The sequence below is a fragment of the Myripristis murdjan genome, chromosome 16 (assembly GCF_902150065.1).
Source record: "Myripristis murdjan chromosome 16, fMyrMur1.1, whole genome shotgun sequence".
NCBI lineage: Eukaryota > Metazoa > Chordata > Actinopteri > Holocentriformes > Holocentridae > Myripristis > Myripristis murdjan.
The window spans coordinates 11,776,131-11,797,573 of NC_043995.1; the positions used below are offsets into that span (position 1 = coordinate 11,776,131).

The 21,443-nt window shown below is 43.1% G+C and overlaps 2 protein-coding genes across 4 annotated transcripts; one reads left to right on the forward strand and one right to left on the reverse strand.

Moving 5' to 3' along the window:
- Nucleotides 1–221: 221 nt before the first annotated feature.
- Nucleotides 222–2,530, forward strand: tmem42a (transmembrane protein 42a). Its single transcript, XM_030071901.1, has 3 exons — nt 222–487; nt 884–1,030; nt 1,627–2,530. Exons 1-3 carry the CDS (start codon nt 308–310, stop codon nt 1,765–1,767), a joined length of 468 nt encoding a protein of 155 aa, XP_029927761.1. The 5' UTR covers nt 222–307; the 3' UTR covers nt 1,768–2,530.
- Nucleotides 2,444–15,945, reverse strand: LOC115373478 (palmitoyltransferase ZDHHC3-like). 3 transcript variants are annotated; one of them, XM_030071899.1, is made up of 7 exons: nt 15,821–15,945; nt 13,819–14,242; nt 13,081–13,205; nt 11,322–11,418; nt 10,938–11,019; nt 8,870–9,000; nt 2,444–3,875 (listed from the first exon to the last, which is right to left on the reverse strand). In XM_030071899.1, exons 2-7 carry the CDS (start codon nt 14,164–14,166, stop codon nt 3,669–3,671), a joined length of 990 nt encoding a protein of 329 aa, XP_029927759.1. In that variant the 5' UTR covers nt 14,167–14,242; nt 15,821–15,945; the 3' UTR covers nt 2,444–3,668. The 3 variants fall into 3 exon arrangements, with proteins under 3 accessions (XP_029927759.1, XP_029927757.1, XP_029927760.1); XM_030071897.1 differs by having other exon boundaries at nt 15,767–15,940; XM_030071900.1 differs by lacking the exon at nt 2,444–3,875 and adding an exon at nt 4,808–6,644 and having other exon boundaries at nt 15,767–15,940.
- Between the last annotated feature and the right edge of the window lie 5,498 nt (nt 15,946–21,443).

Genomic DNA, 21,443 nt, shown 5'->3' on the forward strand with positions numbered 1-21,443 from the left:
TGCTGTTACTGGCGTTTTAAGGGCTGGGAAGTACATTTTGAACCTAACAAATAATAACTTTATCGTCATTTACAACAACCCCCCCTTAAATGTGGCTATGTTATGTTTTATTTTCGAGGGTGTAATGTCGAACGGCTCTGCTTCAAAATATTTCTTGCCAATATCTGCGCATTTGGGCTTTTATTTTGAAGCGCGCCGCCAGAAGTCCTATTGTGTGTCTGACTTGACTGTTATTAGCTCCTGTGTGGGATCAGTGGTGTGGCTCTCTGTCCACGAGCCGGGCAGCGGTCCCTCTCCCTCCTCGGACATGTTGTCAGGGGCTTTTTACGCTTTACTGGCGGGTTTCCTCGGGGCTGTGGCCTCCTCGTCCGCCAAGCTGTCCCTCGGAGCAGACTACCTGAAGGAGATGTGTGAGGCAGGGCTGAGCCGGTGGACCAGCGGGGTGCCCTGGACTGGGAGACCCGGGGGAGCCACTGCCTGTGACTGGGTGAGACCGGGGCTCTAATTACAGCATCTCTCTCTCTCTCTCTCTCTCTCTCTCTCATATATTAATTTGCTGAATCTCAACTTAGTTTTTAATTCAAGAAGGCTATATCCTATGCCACTGCTAAGGAGATGAACGCTTATTAACTCAAAAACAGCTCGATAAGCAGATCAGTGACAGAAAATCCATAATTAAATGTTTTAATTAAAGACCTGACGATAAAAATGTGATGAGAAATGAAGTTCCTGGAGTTCAGCACTGTCCTGAAGGCAATGCAGTTTGAAGCTAAAGCAGGGCTTCAGGCCAAAGTGAAAACCAGTCTGACAACCTTCTGGCAACCAGTCAGTCATCTTCTCTTCGGCCCGTGTGTGTGTGTGTGTGTGCGCTGTCCCGTCCCAGCTCCACATCCCTCTGCGGCTGCTGTGCGGAGGCCTGCTGTTCACCTGTAACGCTGTGATGTGGACCTTCTTCTCCAAAGCCCTGCGTCACTCCTCTTCCTCAGCCAGAGCCACCGTCACCACCACCGCAGCCAACTTCATCTCCTCTGTAAGCCTGTCACAGGGATCTGAAACTGCCTGTAAAAAAGATGCATGTTTCAAAGCTTAGTGACTTAGAATTTAACAACAAAATCAGCTTTAAATAATCACTGATCACATCACTGATCATTCTGTGTATGAGGAAAAGCCTATTTGCTGTGATGGCACTTTTGTGAGGTAAAGAGGAATACTACATCATATCATACAGGACTTATCAGCTCCTCTGTCCTCAACACAACTTCCAAATTCACAGCTCTAGATTATATATGATCTATTTTTAGTTCCACAATATTCAGTCATCACGACATCCCTCATCTTCTGAGCTTTATTCAACATTTGCCTTGAAGCACGCACTCCCATACACACTTGACAGAGTGAGATAATAATGCTGGAGTGATGTTACTGGTGAATCATATGCCTGGCACACTGGCTCATAATATTGTGTACTGACATTTTCTGTTGAGCCAAATAGTAAAGCCAGATATTGAGCATAATTAGATATTTGGTTATGATTTGAGAAGTTTGCACAGGAAAACAAAAGCCCGGTCTGTAGTTAAGTCTCTTGCACCACTGACCTTGATTTTTCCTTTTTGTTTGCCTGTGCAGGCAGTCCTGGGGAGGGTGATATTTGGAGAGAGCCATGCAGCTCTGTGGTGGGTGGGCATCTCTCTCACTCTGTCTGGGTTGCTGGTGCTCCATGGATCCACATCTCAGGCCCCACCACAGGAGGAGGCGAAGAAAAAGTAGTGTGGCTCTGGTTCATCACAAGCAGGAAACTTCTGGCCTTCAGTCACATGAACTGCGAGACTTCTTGGCTGAAATTCTCAGGCACTTGAACAAAGTGGAAACACGCTTGCAGAACGTCTTCATATTTAATCAAATGTTTTAAAGCCACTTGACTGTGCTGCACGAGGCTAATGTCGAACACCTCTGCCTTGTAATTACATGCTGCACCATCACTGTCAGACACCACAGGTTTGTACCTGCCCTGTTATTATAATATATGCCTTTTCTGACCCACTTTTTGCAGTTTGCTAACCAGTGTATGAGAAGCAGGAATATTGCAAGTCGACACGATGGAACTGTATGTGATGTGGCAAGAATATTGCACTAAAATAAGCAAACTGTGATAATGTGTTGATATATACAAGCTCATTGTTTCACTGGTGTGGATGTTTAGTAGATGTGATTTCACCAAACTATTCCAGGGACTGTGTGTTATGTATCAAAGGACCTTTGACAGATGTGGACAGTATATACTTGTGCATGCACCCGCAGACACATCACAACATTGAAATCAGCCACTGTATCTATGCAATAACTTACTTGAGCTGTTGTACAGTCTTACAGGAATATCACGCCTCTCACACTAACTGACCAAATCTGTTCAACTCACAATCCAGAAGAGCTTGACAAAGTTTCACACTGTGAAGATTTATATTTTATTGTAAATATCTGATGAACTGTAAAACTGTGCAGAATTTGTTGAAAATAAATACTCACAATGCTGTTTTCGGAGATTATCCTTACTGAGGCCACAGTGTTGAGAGAAAAAAATAAAGATGACGTTACACATTTTTAGTTATCTTAGAACCTAAAATGAAATGCTACCGTCATAAAAACCCAATTTATTAAAAATGATGTAAACATGAACAATCATGAGTGGTCCCGTGATATTCAGTTGACAGCCCTTTTCCATCAGGCATCCCCTAGCTTACTCAATCACATAACACTTTCCTTCCAAATTAAATACTGCCCACATCCTATATGTGTTATGGAATAATAAAAACAAAGATGAGAATGACAACTCCAAACAGAATTTGTAAGGTGAATGGTTGATGAACAGTATATCATAGAAAATATTTCCCCGCAGTGGTAGCTTACTTGAATGCAATGCTTAAAATTTACTCATCTAAACAGCTAAGGCACCCCGGAATAAAATGAACACAAAAAGGCATGCAGATCCCTGCTGCATAGTGGTTAGAAGTTAATTGCTCATGCTTACTTAATGCTACTGTACTGTATGAGGTGTTCTCCTGAGACAGCTTGATGGGAGAGATTAAAATCTCACCACCTCCCGGACAAACTTTGGTTCCAGCAGCAGGAGAGCAATCTGCAGAGACATAACCTGATAACCTGAATCCTTACAGCTGCGTCTCTGGACCGTTTCAATTATGTAATGACGTGAGGAAAAATGGCTTGGCAGCATGAGATAAGATGATGTTTCCTCTCCTCCAAAATCTTCTTAGTGACTAAGATCTAAAGTGAGATGGCTTTCTAATGGGATCAGTCTCCCTCCTACCTACTGTCTGCAATGGAAATGCATACATTTAAAGAGTAAGCATCTAAATGCTAGATGATGGCTTAAAATCCAAGTGTGCAGTCCCTGTGCACGTTGAAAATAGCTTTGTTTACACAGGAAGCAAATATATCAGATGTGGCAAAGCCTCTGTGGCAAACATCTGATATGGTCGTGAGTGAATATAAAGGGGGAAGAATCATATTCCAGGTGGTTTCTCCATGCTGCCCTGAAAAGGTCTGATGTGCACCACAAAGAATTCAAGCCACATCTCTTTTGTTTTGCTTGTGCATAGCCAGCCACTGCAAAGCACTGGTTGTCCTGACAAAATGTCTTCCTGGCCGCAGCGCTAGTTGAGTGGTATCTCTATGACATCCTCCTCAATGATCTCCCCCTGCGGGACGATGATGTGCTCTGGAGGGTTCTTCTTGCAGCTGAGCCCTGTGAAGGGGCTGCACCAGGACAGGGAGAACGGGCCGCCGAATGCCGCCTGCATGGCCTCCCAACATGGAACCTTCCCCCACTTCCCCGTCTCACCCTTCAGACGCTCGATTCCCTGGGGAAGACACAGCAGTGAGGGTCTGAGATGAGAGCTGAAGGAGGATGGGATGTCTGTCTGTCATCCACATGCAGAAATAATAATAACTAGAATGCTGACAACAATACTAAAACTAACAAAGCACTATGATTTTGTTCGTGTTTGGGCTGGTTTCTCAGACACAAATCCAGTTTTGAAGGAGAGAAGTCTTGAAAGCCTTAATTTGAAATGCTTTTATGTCAGTAATGATTCATTTGGTTTCCAAGAAACCCGCCCAAGATTGAACGAAATACAGTACAAAATGACACAATAGCTGTCACATGCACCTTTGGAAAACCTACAGAGGGAGCGAACAGATAGTGAGTGGTTGTTAACGGTGCATGCATCATGCTGTTACACACAGACCTCACTCATTCACTCATAATGTTTGGTTGAATCAGGAATGAAAACGAAGGAGTTTGAGCTGAGTCACTTTGCCCTCTGATTTAAAATCTGCATGCTTACGACGTGTTAAGCTTGATGAAACAGCTACCATGCCTCTGCAAGCTTACCTCTGTCAAGACTTAAAGAGTTGTCTGCTTCAGAAGCTATTGGCACACTGAGTATCCAACCAAAGCAAACGCATGAGTGTGGAGAAAACATGGCATGGGGAAGAGACAGATTTCAGACAGTAAAATGACAGAAGAGTGACAGACAAGGGAAGACTGAAAACTGACGATGAAAGATGTGACAGGCAATGAGAAAAATGAAAGGACTATGCAGGGAAAACAGAACACTAAGTAACCCCTTTAAAAACATCATCATACTATTATAATACATCAAGAGAGGCAAACAAAAAAAAAAAAGAAAAAAGATTTGGACATAATTTTAAAATGACATCTCACAAGAAGGCCCTTCCACAAGTAAAGGGAAAAAACTCAAAAAATGCAGGCACACAAACACACAAATAGTTGCATTGCAACTGAGAAGTATTTATTCTCTGCGCATGTGCTGAAATACCTTCAGAATATTTAGAAAGACTTAAAATTTCTGTTAAAAAACATCTTCCACATCACTCTCACCAGCAAGACTTGGCACCAGCATACCAGCAGTGTTTCACCTACAATACTAAGCTAGCCTTCACCTGTACCATGCATTCAGATAACAAAAGGATACATACAATACCATGTAAACAAAGAGAATAATAAAATGCACGCTGCAGAACAGAGAGCAGTTCACACAGGATAAAAGCTTCAACAGAAATGACACACAAAGTGCAAATTGCAACTATTACTCCTGGTAGTGTGAATGGCGACAGTTGAGTTTGTTAATAGTTTGTTAAATGCTTCAACATGATTTGTTATAGTGCAGACACAGTCCAGGTATGATCCTGCTGCTGTATAATCAGCTGTGTGCCAGGCAAATTCATACATTTTTATAGGCTGGTTCCCTTTGACTCGACACAGAGCTCAACATCTTCTCCGGCAAAGAAAAGGTGAATATAAAACAGTGTCCTTTTTGGAGAATCTTATGTCAAACCTTTCCCTCGCAAACATAATTGAAAGACTGACTAAATTTGGCACGAGTTGACACCACATACTGTCATGGTTAATCACTGGCCTGGAACACGGGGGCTTCGATGTCAAGTGTTCATGCAGACACACAGAAAGCAATGGTGTTAACATTGAGGCCAAACCTTCATGTGCGCCCCAAAAAATATGTTACAATCTTTCTGCTGACAGCCTCACTAAGCACAGTGAATTCTGCCAACAAATTCTACCACCTGCCTTTGTTCTTGACAGATGACAAACCAAACTTGTTAATTACCTTCATTGCACCAGATTGAAACCGTTTCATTTTGACGCTAAGCACTTACAAGAACATGTGTGGTTAAGACCTGCCACGACCAAAGCAAGCTGGCAATTGAGGGACTGATTCTGTAAAGTGAAAAAATAACATCCTGGCTTGTTTTTTTTGTTTTTGTTTGTAAATCTCATCCAACAGTGGCTTTGTTCGTGTCAAGCATGTATCAGAAAAGAATCAGAGACAATGTTCCAGACTCGAGCAAAATGCAGGATCGTTTTGAATGTGTCACTAACCTACAATTTTCAGTCTGTTATTCATAAGCCGGTAAAGACAGGTTGAAAGGTATTACACTTTAAGCATGTGATGCAATTTGAAATGATTACTTTGTCAAAGTCTGGAACATAGTACAGAGTGGCACCTGACTGACAAGAGGAAGACTTGAGGGAAAGCAAGAGTAAACAAAGGACAAGGAGAAGGCTTTCTGTTACAAGAAACAGAAAAAAAAAGTAGCTCAGGAAAGAAAACATTAATCACAGAGTGTTTCGCTAACAGGATTCACAAGCTGACAGTGTTTCTTTTTCTCTGCAACTCGGCTCGTTCAAGGCAAAAATGAAAATCAAAGTAGAGTGCAATTTGCTGGCAACACAAAAAGCAGATGATGAAAAAGGTGTCCATGGTTAGTGTGGGAGTTACAGTACAATCACGTTCAGCACTGGGGGCAAAAGGGCTGCCATAGCTGAGCTCAGCTGGGCTGGGCTGGGGTCTGGAGGGACGCAGGTAAACCTCTGTTCTCCCCGCCCAGTTTGGTTTTGACCCGGCTGGCTGGTTCCCTGCGCTCAGCTCTCACACCACATACTGGTAGGTCTCAGCCTTCCCATGGTCAGGGGTGGAGAAGGGGCTAAACCACAATATGGAGAAAGGGTGTCCGAACACCGCCCTCATGTTCATCCACTTAGTTTTTTTAGCCCATCTTCTCTCTTCCTTTTTCAACTGCTCTATGCCCTGAAAACGAGAGACAACCAGACTTCAGTGGGTGTGCCTTCGTGACCCGGTGCAGCGATCACAGACCACATAAACTGCCTTACTGTTTTCAATTTTCTGTGGTAGCACCTCTTTAGATCTCTGGCCGTTCTCCTTAACCTACTAAATCTGAGAAATAAAAGTTTTGACTAACAACTAGGCCACAAACTCCAGTCTTTCAGGTTGGAAGCAAGCATAACATGACTGTATTTTAGTGCCTAATGTCCTCTTTGACCTCCCTCTCTCTGTGTTGTACAATCTCCAAGATGTCAAAAATGCTTCCCTCCTCATTTAAATGATACAAATATTACCCATAATTCTGTGCTAGAGTTGCAGACAAAAAGAAGTTAGAAGAAGGAAGTTATTTGAGAGTGGTTTGGTGAATTACAATATACAGGTATGCCGATGGTTTTAGGATGGCACCAAACTTTAGAGAAAATATGCTGATTCCTTCTTCCACTGATACATGGACACATGCCAACCTATAAAAACACATTTCCATCTTTCAAGTACACTACAGTCAGTGGTTTCAGATCTAACACTGTTACTATGGCTACAGCAAAAAGTGGAAGCTCAAACGGACTCCACGGGCAGATCGTTCAAGCAGAAGAAGCAGATAGGTCTCAGCCCGCATGTTACGTGTGGCAAAGGTGCTGGTTTACATGCCTGCTTTTGAGAGACAGAGGAAGAAATGCTGCTTCTACGCAGGGAGCTGACACTGGTGTGTGTTCTCAGGAAATTAATATGTCAAGTTATACTGCATTTTCAAACTGTTGTTACAAGTTAGATATGAATGTAACTGCCAAAATTAAGGAAACACCCAAGTATCTGTTTCCCACTTTAATACAGCCATGGCAATTTGGGCAGTAATTCCAGTTCCTGACGCTGTTTGGGTCTAAGTTATGGTCAAAGTTGAAATTCTATTGTTAAAAATATTTTTAATTATTATATAATTATTACTTTGAAGGCATCTGGACAAAGCATCTTAATTTTAGATAACAGTAAGGCTAAATTATTATGTTTATTTTTCATATTTTCTCTAGCAGTAGTCGTAATTTCCTTGTTGTGTTGGTGCACCACTGCTAAATGAATACAGAGGAAACCCTGAAAGCATCACAGCGTACTACTGCACACAGTTTCAGTGCGTTTTCAGTGTGTATTGCTCCATCTGGTTACTTGGTGACAGGGAGCTTGTGAACTTGATCTCCCACTTTAGATATTGCTGATATCTTGCGAGTTCTGCCTTATTAGATTCTGAGAGTTATGATTGGTTGGATTATGCTGAAGTGACACTGAAAAGCATTTCATTTCAGCCTTAAGCTGAAGAAAGTTGAACTCAAAGTGTCGCAAATCCAACGCTGCCCTCAGCTCTGTTGCAGAGTGCCTGCGAGGTTGGGCATACCTCGCTCAAACCATTGCAATCTGCTTGCCTGAGTGATCAGCACCATAAAGGCGGCAAGTTAGCAACACCGAAAAAACATGTAGTGTGAGCAAATAGTAAGCCTGAGCTTTTAATGGAAAACACTGATGAAGTGAATCCAAAGGAAGGAAAAGAGAACTGCTACCCTCAAGCAATTTTGCCCATCTTTGAGGCAAGATGTAAATTAAAAGAGGGAAAGGCTTAAAGAACAACTACAAACAAAGATTATGTAAAGGGTGTATATCTCTGCGTTAGTTAGTGGTACTAATACATGTACAGTCAGAGCACAAAGCCTCTCTGTGACCACTTCTGTCCTATGATTAAGCATTTTTATCTTGATGTGAGGGGACTTTTCCAGGATGAGAATATCCATAGGGTCACTGAATGGCTAAATGTAGCCATCTCAGTCTCCAGATCTCAGCCCAATACAACATTAATGAGAGATCCTAGACCAGTGTTGAGGACACCATTTCCCGTTTCATTTCTCATGGAAGAACGGCCTTTTAACGCTGCAAACAAGCTTCACATATCTGGAACATTTGAGGGAGCACATGGTGGCCCCGTGCCCCTTTTTAAGCTTTAAGTTCCCTTCCTTTTGGCAGTTACTGAGCTGTAAACAATTGTAATTAGAGGTGGCAGGTCAAAGGTGCACTGTTAAAAAGCAAAAGTGGCAGCAGTATCAGCAGCAGGGAGCAGGCCTGGAAGGCTGAAGAACAGAAGGAAGTAAGAAGAAAAGGAGGAAGGAAAAGGAGCAGGAGTCTGGTTGGTCACTGAAGGGGTCACTTACGGTCTCGTCGGTACAGATGGAGTGGACCTGGGTGCCGAACATCACAGAGGTGAAGATGAGGAAGAGGAGACTCTCAAAGCACAGTAGGATGAGGAGGATGACTGTTGCTGGAGGAGAGAAGGAACTGCACTCTGGGGGAGAATGGAGGGACATGGAGGAAGAGAGGTAAAAAGGGCAAAGCAGAGGATCGCATGAGGAGGTGCTATGACGTACCTTCAGAGTAACTCTCGCACATTTACAGCATTGCGACAAGGGTGTAACAGTTTGAAGCAATTGAGTTGACAGATATGGCTGTCATTTAATTTTGTACTTTTGTTCCTTATGGAAAACCACTCCAGATGATTTTGGCCATGCGCCAATCCCCACCCTTACAGAGGACTAAATTACCCACGACTATTGCTTCAAAAAGTCGCCCATGTTGCTTTTAGGATAAGGAGAAGGCAGAGGGAAGTTTTATGCTTAAGAGCTAAGCAGGTCTGACAACTTGTGCCTACAGAGTAGACTACCACAAACAGAACAGAAGAGGCCTTTCCATTCAAACAGGACATTCATAAGCTGTCATTTAACTTAATTTAAGTCCATGAAAAGCCTCATTTATGGGCAGCACATCATTTCCATGTTGCCATGGAAACAATGCTTATTTCCACCTTACCATGGAACTAAATATTACTTCTATGGCAACATTACCATAATGTTATAGAAACCTATTACCTACTGAGTAGGTAAGAGCAGGATACAATTGGGGAGGGGCAGAAAAAGAGGAAAACTGAGCTCTAGGTAAAATGATCAGGAGCTGTAAGTTGAGAAAGGTGGGACTTCTAAGTCAAGCTTCCTATTAACACCAGGGCATCAGTCCAAACCTATGTATTTAGCACATCTGATGAACTACCTTAGCTCCTGCCATGCAAACCATCTATTGGTAAAAGAAAAAAAAAAGGACAATTAGAAAACGGTGAAATTCAAGGCTTTCCCTGCAACCGGTCAGAGATAATCTGGCCTCCTGCCTTAAAATGTTACATTTTACAAATAAATTTTACATTTGCAAGTCAACACAAGTTCTTTCAAGTCCTCTCTCTTACCTTTATTTAAGTCTATCTCCTTGGCTGCGTTACCTCTATTTATTAAAAGCATTTTATGAGTATATCTGACTTGACCAAACTAAATCTCAATGTGGCTCTCACACTGACTGAAGTGGAAGGCAGCAGTCTGAAATTCAGCTCTAACAAATGGCACATCACATTTACTCCTATATAAGGAAGTCAAATGGTTATAAAACAGACTCAGTGAGTGTAGGATTTCGCTGTTACAACATGGATTGCTGTTGATTTTACAAATAACATGGTGCACAAAGCTATCCTTTGTGTAACCAAGCAAACAAATGTGTCTGTATGACAAATCTGGCTGAAAAAACACTTCATTGACAGAATGTTAAAAACAGAATACATTTGGAAGTCAGCACACTGTTCAATATCCAAACATAAACAGAGCGAGTACACAATGCTGAGAATACCCAGCCATGCACAGATATCGCCTGAGGCTGTTGACTTCAAAACAAAGCCGGCCTGCCCTAGCTAAGCTGCTGGATATTACTGACCTTGAGACAGCTAGCTGCTATCTGGAGCTCAGAAGGGAAACAATGTGCCATAAAGCATGAAATTTCAAAACAAAGGGGAGACATAACCTGAAAAATGAGAGGAGCCAGGCTCCATCACAGACTGATAGATCTTCAGTGATGAGAATGATCTTTAAAACGATACCTTGTGTCCTTTACAGAACAAAAGAATGGGAAAAATGATATTGTCTGCGGAAGACTCCTGTCTTGAAGATTTAAGGGGGGAAAAATTATATAGTAATCTATTTTTATATGGGAAGAGCACTGAGGGATGCAGAGTAGGGATGCACCGATCTGACTTTTTCAGTTCCAATGCCCGTGTCGCAAAGATTTAAAGTCTTATGAATCGGCTGCTTTTATAGATACCCGATTCAGGTGAAATGTTGATACTGGCGCCGATATCCGATGCTAATATCGGAACGGTGCATCCCTAATGTAGAGGGTAAAAACACTCACTTGTCCAATCATCTTCAAAGCAGTAGAGGAAATGGAAGACCACCATGACCAGAGCGTGGAGAGAGATGAGTGCAATGTACATCTGAGGAAGACAGGCAACCGTGAATGACAAGCCACTATACATACTGATTACTACTGATTACAGAGTGGTATCTACTGAACAACTCCCCCACTTTCCCCTTGTTGATCAAGACTGAAAAATGATCTCTGGCCCCTTCTAGAGATTATAATGTAATGATTTCTTTGCCAGTCCTCATTGTTTAAAGAGACTAATGATTATTCAGTGCCTCTGGATCATTACTTAGCCCACAGTCCAAGAGTCCCATAGACCTGACTTATCATATCTTGTGTGTTAATTACTGTGTCTCAAGCTATTCAACTTACTGTGAAAAGCACAAAGTACTTTTGGTTGTTCTCCCCAACACAATTGTTGACCCACGGGCAGTGGTGATCCATCTTCCGTATGCAGCGCTTGCAAACGCTGTGATGAGTGAAACAGAGTGACAGAGAGGAAAGCATGAGGCAGACAGAAGAGGTGATGGGGTGAAGAGGAAGAGAGCAAGTGAGAAAGTGAGGAATACTACAGCATGACTCAAAAGGATTACTTTCAACTGGCAGTAGTGGCAGCCTGGGGTTCCAGTACAGTGACGGCTGTAAATAAGGCCTGGCTGGCCTCACCCCGTTCAGCTGCATAATGTATCAACCCTCTAAGAGGCCACTCACACTGGCAAGTTTGATCCGCGCCCAAGCACGATTGCCCTTAAAATCCGGATTCTTTGACCAGTGTGATCGCTCCGTATCGTGCTTGAATACAGTACACTTCCCCCGCTCTGGCACGGTTGGAAGGGGTGTGCTTCTGCACGGTACGGGCGCGTACATGAGCACATGCACGGTCACGCACGCAGTGCGCGGACTAAATCATGCAACTTTCCTCCTGCCTCTGCAAAATTGTTTAATGTGCGCAGCGCGATTACCGGCGAATGGCCGCGTTGCGCAATCAATAATCAACCATGTTGTCTGTGTCATTGTCTGTTGTGCTGCTGCAACCGCGTATAAACAAAAGTCGGTTTATAATGAAAGTACAGCAGTCTGTGTGTGGAGATCCGGCAGACCTGGTGCTGGCCGGCACCGCGTCGGCACCGGCCGTCACTGGCCGCGGCACCGCGCGGTGTGCGGCCACCCGGTCACCCGGTCTGCTGGATCTGACAGGCGCCGCTCCGGCTGTCTGTTGGACCTTTCTGAAGAAGGAGGAAGTTACCTCCGAAACTGTCAAGGTAAATAAACATCCCATGTCTGATTAAAAGGACCAAAAACGTTTTTTAGTTAAAAGGAAGACATGATGTATTTGAACTACATTGATTTATAATGACGTCGGGCCATGCCTGTTGTTGTCGTATTTCAACGTGATGACGTGCACACCGGGGGCAATCGTGCTTGGGTGCGTTTGGGAAAAAGGTAATGTGAGTGCAGGCCAGCCGGGGACTGGGGAGGGGGGGATTTTTGCTTTAGCACGATACGGGCTCAAACTTGCCAATGTGAGTGGGCCCTAAGACACGTGGTTTTCAAAGTGGCCTCTAGGGAACCCCAGGCTTCCGGGGCTTCCTCAGCCAAAAGAGGAATATATAAATTTCACTAGTTTTCCCAATATGACTATTGAATTTAATTCACTAGATCCAATTTTTAAAAAAATGTGCGGGCAATAATTTTAACATTAAGCTTTATTTAAGATTATGTTTCAGTATTTAAGTATACCATCTGACAATTTAATACTTAACACAAAGCAAAATTTCAGGGTCTTCAGGGCAAAATCACCTGAAATGGAGGTCAGCTGCTTCATGAAAGTCAATTTATGAATTCGGACATGAAAAAGTTTGAAAACCCATTCTCTAAAGCAGCATCTCAACCGTACGCAATGGACAACATGAATGGGATAAGAGGAACACTAAGCTGTTAGGGCCAAAGGCAGTCATACTGTAGTACTGTCCTGCAGGAAGAGCAGGCTCTATTTCACACATTATCTCATTAATGATAATAGTGTCACATCTACACTGCTCTGAAACAGAAATGCTGCAGCTTTAAGTGTGAAAATTGCACTGTGAATACCTAATGCGGCAGCAGGGGTGTGGTGTCCCTTCTGCCCTACCTGCAGTGATGTGCTCGGTCAGGCTTGATGCTGCAGCACTTTGGACATTTGTAGACCACCTGTCCCGGTTTCAGCTGAAGGCTCTCTATGTATTCCTTAGTGGCGTTCCCTTTTGGCACAGCCCCCTGGCAGGACACAGCAAAACACAGCGGGTGACTCCAGGAGAATCTGCCGCTCATTAATCATGGCAATGAAGTAAGTAAACAGAGGCTAAATCCACTGTAATATCATGAGTTCACATGTTCAATAATGTGTAAATAATGTCCTTAGAGAAATATGTTCTTGTGCATACCTGACCTGAACAAGTGCTAGGAGAATGACACTGACTAAACTACAAATATTTAACTCCTGCACACCAAATGTGCACTACATCTGGACTACAAATTGTCTTTCATTTGAGCAGCGTTTTGGTGCAAAGACCATCCTAAGGCATCAACGTATACTCAACATGCACATGTACACCTAAGTATGCACACACAAATTGGAAGTTAGGTGTCTTGTGTTGGATATTCAGTGATAATTTAGTGGTTTTCATCATTCAGTAAAGTTATATTGTGATATGATGATATGAGAGATATGATGACACATAATTTTATCTAAACTGGTGGTAAGAAACTTTTTTAAAATAAAAATGACAAAATTGGACATTACACATTTTAAAGAATATTTGAGCACCTGAATCTTTTGCAAGCATGCATGTGTGTGTACTGTACATGAGCCCAAATAAGCACCACTCACAGGGTCAGTGCACATGGCCCTGAAGTGTGAGGCGAGGGCGAGGAAGGCCAGACTGTTGAACAGAGTCCCGTTCACAATGCTGTAGGTCAGGTTCTTGGAGGGGAGCAGCATTACAAACAGCACCACGAACTCAGCGTACAACACCAGCAGCCAGGTGATGACGGCACACACGATGCCACAGGCGTCCCTGATGAACCACATGGCGGAGGCAGAGGAGGAGGTGATGATGTCTTTGGAGATAGGGATGCGCTGCTCAGCCTGTAGGAAGGCAGAGCCGGCCCCGCCTCCGGCCCCGGCCTGTCCACGCCCGTGCTCCACGTCCCTGCATCTGTGCACCGGGCTCTTCATCCTTCATCCACGCGAGCTGCCTGCCGCTGCCAGTGAACCCGCTGTGCCCTCAGGATTCAGTCTCAGTCACCGCATGCTGGGCAAGAGGAGCAGGAGGAGCAGACGGTTTCACTTCAGAGGTAATATTGTCCAAAGGATCATTCAATTTTCAGGCTGGATAAGTTATTCCTAAGTCTTGTGTGTGCCTGGCCTGACCTATACGGTACTGCACAGCATGCTGTATGTCAAGTGGTTATTCTGTATTCATCAATTACCACAATGGAAACAAGCACTTTGAGTAACCTTTTCTTTTGCTATCCTTGAGGTCAAATGTATATGAAATGCCTCTGCTGTTTCCTGAGCCTAGAATAATGCTATGCATACTTGATAAGATGAACAACTCTCTCTCGGAGCTAGAAAAAAAAAAAAACAGCTCTCTACACTGTCATATCATCAGGATATACAATCTACAGTTGTTCCACCAGCAATGAATAGAAATTATCCTAGGAGCTTTTGATTATTTAAGTCCTATAAGTAAAATGAACAACATAACATCATAAATCACAGAGCAGGGACACAGCCATGCATCACAACAGGGTAAAGCAAAGGAATGCTTATAAAAAAAAAAAAATTAAAAAAAAAACTTTCCCATAGCACATTATAGGACAAACCACGGGCAAGGTGACCTCTGACCTCCCTGAGACAGGAGGTGAACCAAAAGAGAGCCTCCACAACAAAGCATCAAATCGCATACACCTGCAAATCTCATAACTACAGTCTAAGCAAGAAATAGCACACTGCATTAAATAAGTATCATTTCACAGAAGTGACAATGCTGTCAGCTGAGGGGGAATCAAATGAGGACTTTTAGAGAATAATTTTGGGGGCGGAAGCTGCCATCTGTGCCGGGCGGTGTGGACATGTGCTGACAGGGGAGGCAGAGCTGAAATGTGGTCAGTAGTGTTAGCTCGTCAAGGCGGTGAGACTGTAGAGGTCAAACCCAGCAAGCACAGTGCTGCATGCCTCTGCAGTCTGACTCAGGCACACGGAGCCTGGCTCTGTGCGGACGCCGAGGCCACAGCGCGGATGTGGTGGCAGAGGGCAGGGTGGTAAACCGTCTCCTCCCGTCCGTGACCATCATGAAGCAGCACAGCGCACTAATCAATCGTTTCTTCGGAGGATAACTGACTTTTTAAAACGCATTTTACCATATTTCCATAAACCTTATTTTGATGCAATACTACTGACAATGATGTATTATAATGTTTAATGTTATGATGGGATATGTCATACTTTGAAGATGGGTTACCGCCGATACTAGGTGAGTTAAGGTGCGTTGACCCAGCACATCCTGCTGGACTGGATGACACATTTGCAGTATTAGCTGGCGGGGTTAATGCTGTGTGCGGGGTTAACACGGCAGCTACTGATGTTAACTTCACTGAGGTGTCACTGGGCAGCTTCAGCAGCCATCGTCAGGACAGCCAGCTGTTTACAGGCCTGTGCAGAAACCTCTCTGACACCGACAGCAACACCGGGATGCACACGGGCACGTTAACGTTAGCTGACGTTAGCTAGCCCAGCTCGGTTAGCTAGCGCGTGTGAGCGAGCATTTGCTGACCTGTTTTCCCATCCTCGTCAGTCTCCTTGCCGTCAGATGGAAAGCTGCACACACCTGGGAAAGTATGGCCGATGTTACATCAGCTTGGCTAACACATATCCCGAGTCATTCCTGGTGAGAGATGAGCAGCCTTCGTCGGGTTTGGCTGCTGGCCGTGGCTCCCCCTCTCTCCAATCCCCCACCCCTCCTCTGAACAACAACAATACGTCACGGTGGACGAGGAAGTCCGACAGGCCAGCCAATCAGATCACCGGAGAGATTTCACGCCTTCCTGCGTCAGAGAACACGCCCAAACACCCCCACTTCATCAATCCATCAATCTATCTATCTATCTGAGATGCCCATAGAGTGCGTGAGGAGCTTAAGTCACTACATACAAAAACCACTCACCAGTTTGAATCTGTTTTTGGTGTTAAAGTATCTGACAATGTAAAACTTAGCACAAACCACAATATCAGAGTACGGCAAAGCCACATCAAATGGCCATGGCTTTAGAAAGTCAACTTTGGGGGTCAGGAACATGAAAAAGTTGCAAAAGCCCTGAGGTAATGTATTAAATGTCAATATAATTCATTGCAGTAGTACTATCTAACACCACTGCATTCTGCATGCAGACAGAAATGGCTTGCTCTGTGGAGTCTGGTGCTTGAGCGAGAGAATCAGTCGACCTGCTGCATGCACAGGTTGTCGAGATCACTGAGCACTGTGGTTTGTGTTGTGCAGATCATTTTCTGTCTTTTTAAGTTTGAAAATCGCAGAGTGATTGGATAATACTGTCGTTGTTCAGGATTGGTTCGATTGGTAGCTGATGTCTTCCCAGGCACAGTTTGGGGTTACAATTATACCTCATAATGATGCCAAAATGAATGTACACGTATTACTCTATTTGTCACACAAGAGTAAACCTTGCATTTGTCATGAGTCTTAAGTTAAAAGGATTTATTTTTATTAACCATTAAATTGCTGGACAGAGTTGGTCTTAAGACATTTATTAGCCTTGAAAATCCTCCCAAAGAATTATGTGATACAGGCTTTCTTTTTCTTGGCAATGACTCAAAATGACAAAGATATTTATTTTAACACTGCAGTTCAAAACTACAAACACAGTGAGACTGGCCAGGCTGCGCTGTTGTCCTGAATCAGTGTTTATATTGACAAATATCTGCTCACTGGCAGTCAGTGACATTTCTAATATTGGATTTATTGCATCCTTCAGGTCAGACTATGTCAGGGAGAGGAGTCCCTCATAATAACTGAATGCCCTGAGACTGTATGACCATAAATAATAAAAACCCAGAAGAGTGCACCGCTACCACAGACTGCTCTATCTCCATTTCATCTTGAATGCCCCTTTAATTATTCCTTCCCCTCCAAGTGCATCCTCACTTTGCACTCTCACGTTTATGATCACCACTAGAGGGCGCTGCCACACAGATGACTCCTCTTGTTTGAGTCACTGGTATAGTTGGGGCAGGGGCACTTGGATTAATTCCCATCTTGTTCTGGTTGCAAACAGCTTTGTGTCTCAACTCTTCCACAGTTTTGCAGCATATTTTACATTTGAAAGTATCATTCATCTTTTTTTTATCATTCATCATTTTTTATCATACAGACAGGAGTAAAAAAAAAAAAAGAGTGCTATTTTTTATGTTGTGTTGTTATTGGACTGTATTTTTTTATGACTTTTCATGTCTGTCAACCTAAACACCATAGACGCATAAATGAAATTGAGCAGTCAGATCACAGTATACGCATCTCTTTAATAGCACGTCATCATCTTCAGCTGCCTTCTCACCACAGGTCCAAATGGACATTATATTGCAATATGCAGTCATGACAGCTACATGCAAACACTCACAGTAAAGTTATCATATGGTAGTGAAACTTTGAATGGAGGTGACTGGAATCTCATGCAGGAGTTATAGCTGCATGGTTTTCCCTGGTAGTAGATAAAACAACCACCACTCAGCCAAAAGAAGCTTCCCACTGGCTTGGGGAAACATTTAATTACGCAAAATCTCAAGCAAAATTAGTTACAGTTCTGCTGCACAAACAGGGGAAAAAAAGAGAAGAAAGGGCAGTTTTTTGCTCAGCAGTTTTCCCACACAGCAGTGTTGCAGAAGCATGAAAAAAGGAATCAATGCTTAATTTCTCTCTCTCTCTCTCTCACTCACTCACTCACTCACTCACACACACACACATGCACACAGCTGGCTGTTTTGTTCTCAGCTGTGATCCCTGATGATTTGCAAGAACATGATTCTGTCTTGTAACAGCAGATGAGGATGGAGCACTAGACTTCACTGCCAGTTTCCATCAAAAATAGCATGATTCTAACAAGGGACATTTTAGACCATGTGTGGACTAGGACAGCCTCTTCTATTGCATTTTTGGCTTAAAGAAGTCAAACGTAATCATTTTCTAGGAAGGCAGAGCACCCAGGGCCGACAAGTGAGAGAGGGTATGGTGTTGTCCCAGGCAGAGGCACCGCCTGGAATTTTGGGCCCCATGAAAAAAAAAAAAAAAATTCTCTCTCTCTCTCTCTCTCTCTCTCTCTCTCTCTCTCTCTCTCTCTATATATATATATATAAATATATTAAAAAAAATTATATATATATATATATATATATATATATATATATATATATAATTGTTTTTTTTTTTACTCGATGATGGTTTAATAATTTTTTTTTATCAGTTTTTACCTATTTCTTGGGGCCCATGTCAGGCAAGGGCCCTTGGAATTGTCCTAACCTTTCCCCCATATACGGCGCCCCTGGTCCCAGGGCCCAAAAGGACCTTCTTATATTTTAATAATCTGCATCGAGAAATGCAATTTAGAGGCAATGTAAACTGACCGTAGACCGTGACTGCCAGGAAAAGGCCATCTAAAGATATCCTCCAGTCTTGTAATTCTCGAGAGATGAGAGGCTCTGCTGTGGACTCAGCTGCATCGAGTTCCTTGGATTCCTCCCTCACCTTCCTCCCAACATAGCATGAGAATGTCTTAAGCTGAATCAAAGAAGGACTCTCTCTGTGTGAAATGAGAAAGCTCAATGCCTCAAAACTGCAGTTGGTCCAGCTTTATTGATAAGGCTTTCAAAGCTGTGATTTTCCTCTGCCCTTCCCTCTTTCATGCCAATCTCCAGCATTTTGTATCTGCTGCTTTCAACTGAAGTGGAGAAGAAAAAGGTTAGCTAACACTGACTACATCCTGTTCAAATTATCTTTCTCTGGGAGAAGCTACAGGGTCCTTAAGAGCAATAGCCTGACTCACAAAAGTCCTCTTAAGACAGAGCATAATGACTCACCTGTGAAGAAATGTCTAGGAAGTTCTTTAGAAGTTTCTTACTGGAAGTACAATTCCACAATCCATTTTCTTAAAGATTAGTCTCATCTCTTATGAATGTCCTTTGGTTTCTTCAGGTTCAATTCAAGTTCAAGTTTATTCACAGCCCTAATCACTGTAGTCTCAAAGGGCTTTATGGACCCCCAGTTTGTAGAAAACAAAACAACACACCCTGATCTGAACCCTCAGGGCAGGCAAGAAATTCCCCAAAAAATCCTAAAAGCCAAAAAGGAAAGATAAGAAGGGTCGCAGAAAGAAGGGAAGCCGCTCCAAGTGGACAATTATCATCTCAAATCAAATCCACTTAATTAGAAAATGAATCTATTTAAAGCAGGTTCTGGGAGATATGACAAAAACCAGCAAAAGCAGAAATCAAAGAAGCTTAGGGAGCAGAAGGTCTTGGCCCAGCCAGACGACACACAGCAATACACAGACGGTGATCAGCCTCCGAGCTGCAGCGACAGCCAGGTCGAGAGGGAAGGGACCACCTGGGACAGGGCGGACAAAATCATTCAATCTCGCCCACACAGGACACTGAGACCCACTCACTCACAGGACACAACGAGGGAAAGGAAGATATGGAAAGACTGCTGGTTGTTAGGGGCCCACCGACACTCGCACAGATCAGAGAAAGACAACTGAGGTGAAGTATTATGGAGAAACAAGACAAGAGGTAGATAATAGAAAACAGACAACCACCTACATGGACGGAGCTGAGATTAAACTGAAGTAGGACCGTGACGGATAAAGACTGTAATGTCCATTCATGATTTATCAGTACTTTGCTAAAGGTAAAGAAAACAAAGAGGTCTTCAGCCTGGCTTTGAAAGCATCAGGGGAATTTGCCTCCCTGACTTGTGCAGTTAGACCATTCCAGAGATAGGGAGATAGAGAAGACGTGCAGAGTCCAGCAGACTTTTTATTAAGTCTAGAAACCACTAACTTCTTTCTTACAAACTTCTCAAATAGAAGCCTATGTAGCAACTGTGATGAACCCCAAAATGGAAATTAATTCATCATTTAAAGGTCTAATACCTTCCTTTCCATCCACAAAAAGCTATTTAATTTCTATTTGTCTCAGTGGAGAGGTTTAGTGTCTCATGATGGTCTATGTAATAACCATCCCAGTCTTCTACATCAGCGTATCCTCCATATTTTGTTCGGAGCACATTTTCTCTCTCTCTCTCTTATTAGTCTCACCATTTGTTGTTAATGCTCCACCTTGTAATTTGCATGTAATGCAACCATATAAATATTGTGCTCCTCCCTGATTATTCCCTGAAGAATACATTGCATTGCTCTGTAGTCTTCCCATGATCATGCTTCAACAAACATTCCTATAAAATGTTGTTGGCTTTGGCCCAGATCCTTATAAACAGATTGTAAAGCAGTCTGAATCCTGTTTCAGGGGCCTTTCTGACAAGAATAACATTTAAGTAAAGTAATAGTTTTTTAATATTTTCCAGGCATGGAAATCCTCAGATCCAAAGATGTGATATATTGGCCCAAGACATCAATAATCAATGTTTTAAAAAATGGTTTTAAAAATATGGGTGTAGGCAGTAGTCGAGTTGTAAAAAAAAATAAATAAATAAAAAATCAGGGGGGATGGTCAATTTTTTTCACTTGATGAAAAGTGAGGATGGCAGTTTTACAGGGGGGATGATTTTGACCGTTTTTATTTCAGGGGGGGATGCCATCCACCCTCATCCCCCCTCAACTCGAGTACTGGGTGTAGACACTGTCTATCAAACACCTATACTTGTCAAATCTAATGTCTGCATAAGTCTTTGTGTGCCTCACCACCTAAGTATAATGTCAGTGCGGAAAGTTCTCAGAAATTATTTAACGTCATTCTGCCGGTCTCATTATTATCATCCCATAGTGTGTTGGTTCATTGTACTGCTGCTATGTCACTTACAGCACAGAGGCTGCATGCCACGCCGCCTGAATGCACACGGATCATTTTGTGACTGAATGTTTGCTGCTCCCTGTCACCCTTGCTGCTCTAAATATGGGCTTCTGTTGTCTCAGACCACATATATGCCACCTGAAAACCCTTGGAACACCTACACACAGCCCTCCCCGCAGAGCTTCTCTTTTCATTCAATGCAGGTATTTGCCTGTGAGCAATTTCCGCTCACTGTTTCCCACAAGTTCCCTTCAGAATAAATGGATGGAAATATTCATGTACCAGCAGGGTCTTGTATTTGCTTGTGATAGAGCAGATGACTGCTGAACTGACCAAAGGATAATGAGTGCTGTGTGGAGTCTGACCATGCTGGTATCAGACGTAATGGAGGCACGTGAAGATGGGCACAGAGAGTA

What these genes read in the sequence shown, in the direction of transcription:
- LOC115373478 (XM_030071899.1), bottom strand. Translation starts at nt 14,166, where the DNA reads ATGAAGAGCCCGGTGCACAGATGCAGGGACGTGGAGCACGGGCGTGGA. An exon ending in GGGCCATGTGCACTGACCCT is followed by an intron (nt 13,206 to 13,818) that starts GTGAGTGGTGCT and finishes GTGTCCTGCCAG; the next exon opens with GGGGCTGTGCCAAAAGGGAA. An exon ending in CTTTGAAGATGATTGGACAA is followed by an intron (nt 9,001 to 10,937) that starts GTGAGTGTTTTT and finishes ATTCTCCCCCAG; the next exon opens with AGTGCAGTTCCTTCTCTCCT.
- tmem42a (XM_030071901.1), top strand. Translation starts at nt 308, where the DNA reads ATGTTGTCAGGGGCTTTTTACGCTTTACTGGCGGGTTTCCTCGGGGCT. An exon ending in GAGCCACTGCCTGTGACTGG is followed by an intron (nt 488 to 883) that starts GTGAGACCGGGG and finishes GTCCCGTCCCAG; the next exon opens with CTCCACATCCCTCTGCGGCT. An exon ending in CAGCCAACTTCATCTCCTCT is followed by an intron (nt 1,031 to 1,626) that starts GTAAGCCTGTCA and finishes TTGCCTGTGCAG; the next exon opens with GCAGTCCTGGGGAGGGTGAT.